Source organism: Schistocerca serialis, chromosome 2 (assembly GCF_023864345.2).
Source record: "Schistocerca serialis cubense isolate TAMUIC-IGC-003099 chromosome 2, iqSchSeri2.2, whole genome shotgun sequence".
NCBI classification, from domain to species: domain Eukaryota; kingdom Metazoa; phylum Arthropoda; class Insecta; order Orthoptera; family Acrididae; genus Schistocerca; species Schistocerca serialis.
The window spans coordinates 284995678-285007732 of record NC_064639.1 but is presented as its reverse complement, the minus strand read 5'-3'; the positions used below and the strand labels follow the sequence as shown (position 1 = coordinate 285007732).

At 44.1% G+C, this 12055-nt stretch overlaps 1 protein-coding gene across 1 annotated transcript in view; it reads right to left on the bottom strand.

Annotated features, from left to right (window-relative positions):
* The window catches only part of LOC126457049 (division abnormally delayed protein-like), a 632657-nt gene that overhangs the window by 15644 nt on the left and 604958 nt on the right, over positions 1–12055 (bottom strand). The window contains exon 7 of the mRNA XM_050093039.1: positions 8622–8748. Coding sequence (XP_049948996.1) covers positions 8622–8748 — 127 coding nt within the window. The remainder of the gene's footprint in view (positions 1–8621; positions 8749–12055) is intronic.

Here is a 12055-nt window from a genome sequence, read left to right as displayed (position 1 = left end):
CCCCACGCTCAATGCACGTCCTCCAGCGCTTACAAAGTGCATAATTCCTTCACAAAAATATTCTTTTGATAGTTCGCGCAACCACTCATGCACCGCGTGGCGTACCTCTTCGTCAGAACGGAACTTCTTTCCTCCCATTGCGTCTTTGAGTGGTCCAAACATATGGAAATCATTTGGGGCAAGGTCTGGTGAGTATGGTGGATGAGGAAGACACTCAAAATGCAGGTCTGTGATTGTTGCAACTGTTGCACGGGCACTGTGGGTCCTTGCATTGTCATGTTACAAAAGGAAACCTGCTGACAGCAATTCACGTCGCTTTGATTTGATTGCAGGCCGCAGATGATATTTTAGGAGATCTGTGTATGATGAACTGGTGACAGTGGTCCCTCTAGGCATGCAATGCTCCAAAATGACGCCTTTTTTGTCCCAAAAGAGAGTCAGCATAACCTTCCCTGCCGAAAGTTCTGTTCGAAACTTCTTTGGTTTTGGTGATGAGGAATGGCGCCATTCCTTTCTCGCTCTCTTCGTTTCCAGTTGGTGAAAGTGGGCTCAGGTTTCGTCCCCAGTAACGATTCTTGCAAGGAAGCCATCACCTTCTCGTTCAAAGTGCCGAAGAACTTCTTCACAAGCATCAACACGTCGCTCTCTCATTTCAGGAGTCAGCTGCCGTGGCACCCATCTTGCAGACACTTTGTGAAACTGGAGCACATCATGCACAATGGGGTGTGCTGTCCCATGACTAATCTGTAAACATGCTGCAATGTCATTCAGTGTCACTCGGCGGTTTTCCTTCACTATGGCTTCAACTGCTGCAATGTTCTGTGGAGTCACAACTCGTTGTGCCTGACCTAGACGAGGAGCATCTTCCACTAAAGTCACACCTGTCGCGAACTTCCTACTCGATTCGTAGACTTGCTGCTGTGACAAACATGCATCATCGTACTGAAGCTTCAATCGTCGATGAATTTCAATAGGTTTCACACCTTCACTGCGCAAAAACAGAATAACAGAACGCTGTTCTTCCCTGGTGCAAGTCTCAAGTGGGGCGGCCATTTTTATACTGATACTGCGACGGTATGTGTCCATCTGCACTATGATGCCACCTACAGGCCATTCTGCACGTTGTTTGTAGCACGCTTATCAACTTACAGGATAACGGCGCGAAATTTCGAGTTGTTATTACAAATTTAAGGTTTTCATTTGACTCACTCTCGTATTTAACTAATTACTTGTTACAACAGTGGTTTCTTCTTGATAAGCGAACTGAATTAATAAAAATTAACGGTGGCAGGCTGTTTTAATGTTAAGACTAATGTTCATATGTTGATGAGATAATGGTTCAAAATTCGAAGAGTGTAGTGCTGTACCCGCGGTGACCGTAGGCTTCACGCGGTACAGCAGAGTCAGCTAGGTAGGCTGCCTGCGAAGTAGGCATACGCGCCGAGATGACACATAGTTTCGACCCGGCGTACAAAGGGCAAAGTCTTTGCTGCACTATTTTTCTGCACCAGTGACATGGAAGTTAGAGATCTGCTCACTACCCTTCGTCCCGCCGCGCATTCAGGCAGCTACATGTCCCTGAAGAGAGGAGTGGAGAGTCAATCGGAGATCAACTGGAGACTCAGCAAGTCTAGTATTTCCGGAACCGATATCCTGCCAGCTAGTACAACGAGGGACGCTCGCCCACCACACTCATCGCTCAGAGAATGGGCTTCTTGGAAGTGTCACTTAACCTGACTAGGACCCGCTACAACGTTATTACTAGCCGAACACTGTATCTGACGTCGGTGCTCTTCAGAAGAGAGTTAAATACTGCGTATATTTTATTCTGTGGTAAATCTTGAGAACCCTTACTTAGAACAGATACAAAATTCATTTTCTCTGTGTACTCACTTATTACTTTAAAAACGTCTTTGCCTTTGGTAGTTCACGGAATTCCCTCGCAACAGAGGTACTGTAAAGCTATGTGTCCTTCAGTAACGAAACGAATAAAAGAAACGATCTGAGCTAGGTCACTTACATCATCAGACTCACCTCGCTGAACTGCAAACATTAAATTTGTTTCACGGACCCTAGTTCTAACAGAATGTTCAATGTTTTAATGCATATACTGAATACGTCTTCCAACTATATTATCAGCCAAGGCTTTTTTTAACATCTCGTTCATACTCAGGCCCCAACACTGTTTACAGTATAACACAGAAAGCAATTATCTCAGCTACAAGACTTTTCTGAGAGACCTTGAATTTTTTAGTACGCATTTGACTCTGCTGATACTCCTGTTTTAGGATTTCTTTGAAATAGGCAACACTTTTAACTTGTAAACGTCTGTGGTTGGTTAGTTGATTTGGGAGAGGGGACCAAACATCGCTGTCATAGGTCACATTGGATTACGGAAGGAGGGGGAAGGAAGTCAGCCGTGCCCTGAAGCGATTTAGGGAAATCACGGAAAATCTGTATCAGGATGGGAGGTGTTTTGTAGAAATATGGCGCAGCAATTTATTCGTACCACTCTTGCACTGAAAAGTTTTATACCACATATCATACACTCCGGTGCAGGATATCTGTCATTTTCACACCACGTGAACGCCATTTTTAAGTATTCGTCATTAGACAGCCTCATTTTGTGTTCTTGCTACTGCATGATGGCACGGAACAAACAGAATTTCGGAGGCACTGTTGTTCTGCAGCTAGTGCATCTACTGAAGTTCCGGTCTCATTGCATGACTGTTGCCCTAGATCTGATGTTTCATAAACCGTCAACAGTCTCTTTCTGGCAGTAAATTTATCTACTTCTGATGACTTCTGCAAATTATATCACTTTGAAAGAGGTAAAATAATGACATGCCAGGAACGAACAGAAAAAAATACTGAAGAAAAAGTGTACTATCTGCCACTATCGCCGGACCGATAGAGAGCGCCAACGTACAGCAGCAGCAGTACATACATTGATGAGCCGAAACATTATGAGCACCAGCTTAACAGCCTGTTTGGCCATATTTGGAGCGAAATACATCACTGATTCTGCGTATCAGAAGACGAACAGTTTGTTGGTTGGTTTCTCGAGGTATGTGAGATTACATGTCTACGCACAGCTCATGTAATTCGCGTAAACAGCGAGTTACTGATTTGCTTACGCGGTAACGGCACCCGATATCGACACAGATCGGTTCCACAGGACTCGCATCAGGCGAATCTGATCGCCGCGACATCAACGTGAGTTCACTATAATGCTCCTCAAACCGCTTACCCCATTTCTGTCTCCGAGACGCGGACAAATCCGCTGAAAAGCCTGCCAGAGTAGCCGAGCGGTTCTAGGCGATACAGTCTGGAACCGCACGATCACTACGGTCGCAGGTTCGAATCCCGCCTCGGGCATGGATGTGTGTGATGTCCTTAGGTTAGTTATGTTTAAGTAGTTCTAAGTTCTAGGGGACTGATGACCTCAGGTGTTAAGTCCCATAGTGCTCAGAGCCATTTCAAATCCGCTGAAAGATGACATCGCCGCCGGCGAAGGCATCAAGTATGAAGAGTTGCAGGTGGTTCGTAGCTATCAGCGTGTCTTCGATTACTATAACAGGTCCCATGCAATCGCAGAAGAATGTCTCCCATAGCGTAATACTGCTATCAGCCTGCGTCCAATGCGCGCTGTACGTTTCAAATCGTCGTTCACTCCGATGAAGGCGATTGTGGAGAGGACTATCGACCTAGTGTAGCAAAAACGTGACTCACCCGAAGAGTCATCAAGTTTCCATTGATCGACGGGTCGAACCCCGATAGTCCCGTGGCCGCTGCAATCGTAATTGACGATGTCGTTGGGTCAACATGTGAACACGTATGAGTGGTCTGCTGAGCAGCTCCACGTTCAACAAAGTACGATGAACGGTGTGCTCCGAAACAGTTGTGCGTGCACCACCATTGTGCTCTTTCGACAGAGATGCTACGGATCACCATTTATCCTACTTTACAGAGCAGACAAGCCTCCGAACCCGACGTACGATGAAGAGTCGTTAACGTCCAACCATTTAGTGGTAGTTTCACTGTCCTTCTACCTCTTTCCGCAGATGTTCACGACAGTACCACGTCAACATTTGACCAGCTTCTACATCTAATGGATACTCTGCAAATCACATTCAAGTACCTGGCAGATGGTTCATCGAACCACCTTCACAATTCTCTATTATTCCAATCTCATATAGCACACGGAAAAAATGAACACCTATATCTTTCCGTACGACCTCTGATTTCCCTTATTTTATCGTGGTGATCGTTCCTCCCTATGTAGGCCGGTGTCCACAAAATATTTTCACATTCGGAGGAGAAAGTTGGTGATTGGAATTTCGTGAGAAGATTCCGTCGCAACGAAAAACGCCTTTCTTTTAATGATTTCCAGCCCAAAACCTGTATCAGTTCTGTGACACTCTCTCCCATATTTCGCGATAATATGAAACGAGCTGCCTTTCTTTGAACTTTTTCGATGTACTTCGTCAGTCCTATCTGGTAAGGATCCCACACCGCGCAGCAGTATCATAAAAGAGGACGGACAAGCGTAGTGTAGGCAGTCTCCTTAGTAGGTCTGTTACATTTTCTAAGTGTCCTGCCAATAAAACGCAGTCTTTGGTTAGCCTTCCACACAACATTTTCTGTGTGTTCCTTCCAATTTAAGTTGTTCTTAATTTTAATACCTAGGTATTTAGTTGAATTTACGGCTTTTAGATTTGACTAATTTATCATGTAACCAAACGAGTTCCTTTTAGCACTCATGTGGACACCATCACACTTTTCGTTATTTAGGGTCAACTGGCACTTTTTGCACCATTCAGATATCTTTTCTAAATCGTTTTGCAGTCTGTTTTCATCTTCTGATGACTTTATTAGTCGATAAACGACAGCATCATCTGCAAACAATCGAAGACGGCTGCTCAGATTGTCTCCAAAATCGTTTATATAGATAAGGAACAGCAAAGGGCCTATAACATTACCTTGGGGAACGCCAGAAATCACTTCTGTTTTACTCTATGACTTTCCGTCAATTACTACGAACTGTGACCTGTCTGACAGGAAATCACAAATCCAGTCACATAACTGAGATGATATTCCATAAGCACGCAATTTCAACGCGAGCCGCTTGTGTGGTACAGTGTCAAAAGCCTTCCGGAAATCCAGAAATACGGAATCGATCTGAAATCCCTTGTCAATAGCACTCAACATTCATGCGAATAAAGAGCTAGTTGTGTTTCGCAGGAACGATGTTTTCTAAACCCATGTTGACTGTATGTCAATAGATCGTTTCCTTCGAGGTAATTCATAATGTTCGAACACAATATATGTTCTAAAATCCTGCTGCATATCGACGTTATGGATATGGGTCTGTAATTTAGTGGATTACTCCTAGCCGGCGGGAGTGGCCGTGCGGTTCTAGGCGCTACAGTCTGGAGCCGAGCGACCGCTACGGTCGCAGGTTCGAATCCTGCCTCGGGCATGAATGTGTGTGATGTCCTTAGGTTAGTTAGTTTTAATTAGTTCTGAGTTCTAGGCGTCTGATGACCTCAGAAATTAAGTTGCATAGTGCTCAGAGCCATTTGAACCATTTGATTACTCCTACTACCTTTCTTGAATATTGGTGTGACCTGTGCAACTTTCCAGTCTGTGGGTACGGGTCTTTCGTCGAGCGAACGGTTGTATATGATTGTTAAGTATGGAGGTAATGCATCAGCAAACTCCGAAAGGAACCTAATTCAAAATGGTTCAAATCGCTCTGAGCACTATGGGTTAGTTGGTTTATGGGATTAAAGGGACCAGACTGCAACGGTCATCTATTCCTGAGCACTATGGGACTTAACATCTGAAGTCATCAGTCCCCTAGAACTTAGAACTACTTAAACCTAACTAACCTAAGGACATCACACGCATCCATGCCCGAGGCAGGATTCGAACCTGCGACCGTAGCGGTTGCGCGGTTCCAGACTGAAGCGCCTAGAACCGCTCGGCCACGCGCGCCGGTGGAACCTTATTGGCATACAGTCTGGACCAGAAGATTTGCTTTTATTAAGTGATTTAATTTGCTTCACTCTTCTGAGGATGTTTACTTCTACGTTACTCATGTTGGCAGCTGTTCTCGATTCGAATTCAGGAATATTTACTTCGTCTTCTTTTGTGAAGGCATTTCGGAAGGCTGTGTTTAGTAACTCTGCTTTGGCAGCATTGTCTTCGATAGTCTCTCCATTGCTATCGCGCAGAGAAGGCATTGATTGCTTCTTGCCGCTAACATACTTCACATACCGTTTTTGAGGCTCTGCGTAATAATGATCCCCCCTTTGTCAAAGTCGCTTACCTCAATGTATTTCCCCATTTGCAACCCGCATCTTCGCTATGGAGATCCTGCGTCCGTGTCTGCTACGCTTTCATACTTCTGTCACCGCGTCATGTGCCTGCAACGCCAGCAGGCGGCATCCTACGTCGCGATGGGCAGTGGTCATGATGTTCTGGCTGATCACTGTGTAGTTGCCATAATTGGAAGTTACATGCACAAAATAGTTGGATACAACATACCGATCACTCTTTCTATACGTTATCTATGTTTACAATAAGCGAAGAAAAGGATGTTTTGTGTTATTTTACCACATGTTTTTCCATTTGTTTTACATTTGAATTTACTAGTCTTGCGACACCCCTGATGCTGCTACTCGACAACCGGGATGTCTGGACACACAGTTTGGAAAGCTGTGCTCTAGGGGGTCGTCATTTATTATACAGGTTTTGGGAATGTTATTGACAGCTGGTGATCGGATGCTCTTTCTGACGGCACCGCTCAACTTCCGGGATGGAATCTATCTGCATTTATTTTCGTGTTCAAGTGCGAGAACGTTTTCGAAATGTTTGCGCACCGCATATCTGAGGCGGGACTTTGGTACCAGCCCGGTTATTACCTAGGTGGATGTGGGAAACCACCTACCTTCATATATTATAAAGAAGTAAAATAACAGCTTTCCAAAATACGTGTACATATTTCTGAGTAGGGGACCCGCAGCTTGTTAGTGGTATGGCCACCGCGCGACTTGAAAATCCGCCCTGTCTCTATTGCTGCACTGTTGCGAGAATTGAGATCTGAACAGAACGGGGGAGGGATGAAAAATACGTAATTCTGTGACAGTCACAATGTCATTACTTCATACACTACCCGTTTCGTTGGTTACACTTTCATCACCAGATGGATGGCATCTTTTACGTTGTTTCCATACTGACAAAATGGGCGATTTCTTCATCTACATCTACATTTATACTCCGCAAGCCACCCAACCGTGTGTGGCGGAGGGTACTTTACGTGCCACTGTTATTACCTCCGTTTCCTGTTCCAGTCGCGCATGGTTCGCGGGAAGAACGACTGCCGAAAAGCCTCCGTGCGCGCTCGAATCTCTCTCATTTTACATTCGTGATCTCCTCGGGAGGTATAAGTAGCGGGAAGCAACATATTCGATACCTCATCCAGAAACGCACCCTCTCGAAACCTGGACAGCAAGCTACACCGTGATGCAGAGCGCCTCTCTTGCAGAGTCTGCCACTTGAGTTTGCTAAACATCTCCGTAACGCTATCACGCTTACCAAATAACCGTGTGACGAAACGCGCCGCTCTTCTTTGGATCTTCTCTATCTCCTCTGTCAACCCGATCTGGTACGGATCCCACACTGATGAGCAATACCTGTCTCACATTTTATGTTACTGGGCAAATGATCAATTTTGTATAGGTAGAACGAGTGGTTTGTAACCCACCTCCTTTGTTGATGGACTACTTTTCTAAGGACTCTCCCAATAAATCTCAATCTGGCACCCGCCTTAAAAATAAATAATTTTATATGATCATTCCACTTCAAATCATTCCGCACGCATACTCCCAGATATTTTACAGAAGTAACTGCTACCAGTGTTTGTTCTGCTATCATATAATCATACAATAAAGGATCCTTCTTTCTATGTATTCACAATACATTACATTTCTCTATGTTAAGGGTCAGTTGCCACTCCCTGCACCAAGTGCTTATCCGCTGCAGATCTTCCTGCATTTCGCTGCAATTTTCTAATGCTGCAACTTCTCTGTATACTACAGCATACTTGCCGCGGTAAGTGAGATGGCCAAGGGATCAGGTTGCGACTGGCGAACTTAAGATCAAGTGTGTGTGTGTGTGTGTGTGTGTGTGTGTGTGTGTGTGTGTGTGTGTGTGTGTGTGTGTGTGTGCTGCATTCTGAACCGTAAAAATCGCGTAAGCTGTTCAATGGATATAATTCATTCTCATTTCCACGTCAGATGCAGGGCACGTACAGTTCTTCTTGTACTCGCAAGTCACAACGTAATCTGTTGGCCACCAAGCATGCTAGTGCTGCAAAAACAGCCTATACTTGCCATTACAAATAGCCGCGACTGGTTTCAATTCAAACAAAAAATAAATTTAAGAGTACTGGAAAATATGAACAAAAGATGTGAAACGAGAAGACGGTGGCTTGTAGCTAGAGACAGGCTACTGAGCAACGAGCAGTACAAAAATTCCAAGGATAAAATCAACTTGGTTCGTGTAATAAATGCACACTGTTGACCGCGTTAACATGCGGCGAGTCGACACTTTACCTGCTTTATATGCCTGAGTTGGTCGCTGAGCTCTGCAATGCGCATGTCCGGCTGGTGGGGCGTCCACGTGATCTCAGGGTTGTACTTCTGCGCCGTAATACTGGACGCCACCACGGTCTTCGTGTACCTGCCGACACAAACAAATATCTTGACAATGAAAAAAATAACTGTGATGTGCGTGCGTCATTCATCTACATGCAAACCTTTTGCAATATCAATGAGTAATCTACACCGCAACTCTCTTCGAGAGCTGGATTTTTAATTTCCTGAGGTCCGCACAACCAAGCGAAGGCCAACACATGTCCCTAGAGTTTTAGACACAATGTGGGGGTTTAAGAGTGGAGCTCGAGTTCTCCTGGAAGCAGCAACGTTCCCACTGCGAAACGTAGCACAAATTCGGATATGATAGAGGAAGGATATCAGCCGTGTGCTTTTCATAGGAGACACACCGGCATGCATCTCATTGGAGAACATCAGTTCGCTCTAATTAGTTAGTCAGTAACATGCTCCATACACAATCTGAACGATTCTTTCATCAAAATGATGTGAAACGATCCAGTTTACAAGATATATAGACATGATCAGTGTTCACATTACTGAATACATTATTATTGTTAATGGCTACCAGTTTTTAAGTAGAAATTCGTCAAAAGAATAGGAGTTGTCCAAGAGAAATGATTTTAAGTTAGATTTAAAACTTGTTTCGCTACCTGTCTCACATTTTATGTTACTGGGCAAATGATCAATTTTTGTTGCTGTCTAAGGTGTCAGAAATGAGTAAAAAAATTGTAAATTTGTGGTAACGACTATGGGACCAAACTGCTAAGGTCATCTGTCCCTAGGCTTACACACTAAGTAAACTAACTTAAACTAATGACAACACACACACACATATCCCCGAGGGAGGACTTCAACCTCCGACGGGAGGGGGGGGGGGGGGGCCGAACCGTGACAAGACGCCACTGACGGCACGGCTACACCGCGCGGCCAGAAATGTATAACAAAGGTCACTTTTTCCCATCTAGTGTTGATGGTACTGACAACACTGTGCTCAAATTATGATGGATTATTTGTGACGAATTTCATTAGTGAATGTATGTACCGTGACGGCGCAGTTAAAATGCCTTGCACCTTGAAGAGGTACCTACATGACGTGCATGTGTGAACACCACATACAAGCTCGCTTTTGACAATCAGTACTTTCTTTCCAAATGACAAGTTAGTCACGTAAGTATTACCCCACAAAGTGAACTGAACACCTGACTATGGTGGCAGAACTGTCGCGTTTACGCTACACTTCTACTTGCAAATGCTATGCATAACATGAGCACCAGTTTTATTTGACAATACTCCTGACATACCATCACTGTGATAACATTTACTCGCACTGCAATGTATATGAATCCATTGCTTTGCATATGATCACTATTTTACTTTAGCGTCTTTCAAAACCATCCCGGCAGAAGTTCGAATCCTCCCTCGGGCATGGGTGTGTGTGTTTGTCTGTAGGATAATTTAGGTTAAGTAGAGTGTAAGCTTAGGGACTGATGACCTTAGCAGTTAAGTCCCATAAGATTTCACACACATTTGAACATTTTTTTTTCAAAACCAAATACCACAAAAGGAAAAAATTCCTTAGGGTTCCCTTGATAGTCCCGAAGCCCAATCATGTGCAACGGAACTAAGAAGTTTTCGTAGTGTTGTTATTTCTACGTATTGTTCATGTTGTCGCAGAAATTGTTGACCTGTAACAAAAAAGTGGTTCTAATGGCTCTGAGCACTATGGGACTTAACTTCTGAGGTCATCAGTCCCCTAGAACTTAGAACTACTTAAACCTAACTAACCTAAGGATATCACACACATCCATGACCGGGGCAGGATTCGAACCTGCGACCGTAGCTGTCTCGCGGTTCCAAACTGTAGCGCCTAGAACCGCTCGGCCGCCCCGGCCGGCTGACCTGTAACACATTTATTCTTATCCTCTGAGGTAGATACTTCAATCCCACATTATTCAGCATCGTGAGGACATCTTACACCATCACGTTTCGTGACTGCATTGGTTTGACCTGAAACGTGGCTGCACTCAGTCTCGTCAGCAAGTTAGTTCCACTATGGGAAGATCAACAGTTCGTTTTATCGAGTAGTAACTAGTAAGTAACGTATGAATGCACGTTAGCAACAACAACAACGTATTTATTGAAGGCATAAAGTCTGCATACGAGCAAGCGATGATATTTAGCAATTTATTAATAAATATCCGTCTCGATCGCACATTATTATACAGGTTGTTTAACTAGTACAGGTACAAATGAAAAGGACGAGTAGAGGACAGTGAAAATAAGCAAATAATCCTAACAAACATAGGTCCGGAAACCAATGGTTTCCCCAATATTACATATCTACGGTGCACTCATGCCGATGTCACAACACTGTTAGCGTCTATGCAATGGCACAAGCGAGGCGAAAATTACAAAGTGATGAACTGCCCTCTTTTGATCGTATCATCATTACGGATACCTAAGTACTGATAAATAGTGTTTCGACAACAAGTGTATCAGTCGAGGCCTGCCAGGTCCCCTGATGTAAACACGTTGGATTTTTTGTTTGCGGATATTTAACCGTTTCGCTGCTGTGGGCGTGTATACACGTACTGCTACGCCGTTCCCCAGGTGCAGTGGACGCGTATGCGCGCGCCACTTGAGATTTCCTAAAGTGCTATTGACGTCTGTATGCGTCCTTAACTGTCGAACTCTCACTGCTGCAGATGAGTTACTTCCATACCTCGGTGAACAAAAAAAATTCGAGTATTTACCATACAATATGCCTCACTGCATGCTATCATTGTAAAAAAAAAAAATCATTTCGATCTCTTGAATCATTTATGAGATATGGCGAATATGAGCGTATGATTCCGATACGCAAGGTCGTGAATGGGAATACCCAATAACTTGAAGACTAAATGAGATATCGTTCCTCTCTGAATTTTAAATGATATTCCTATATCTAATTTACGAGGGTAATCCCAAAAGTAAGGTCTCCCAATTTTTTTTTTTTTTTGTAACTACATAGACCTGTTTATTTCTACAATGGTTTACATCAGTTTACAGCTTGAACATTTAGTTATTTTTCGACATAATCACCATTTCTGTCGATGCATTTTTGTAGACGCTGTGGCAGTTTTTGTATGCCCATGTCATACCAGCTCCCCGCCATGCTGTTCAGAAAGTTACGAACCTCTTCTTTCATCTCGTCGTCAGAGCTGAATCGCTGGGACCACAGTTAACGCTGACACGTACTGTGAGAGTCTGAAAAAACTCAAACGGACAATTCAGAACCGGAGAAGAGGAATGTTGAGCAAGGGCGTACACATCCCCCATGACAACGCTCGCCCACACATCGCTCGGCAAACCATTGCTCTCCTGCAACAGTTTCA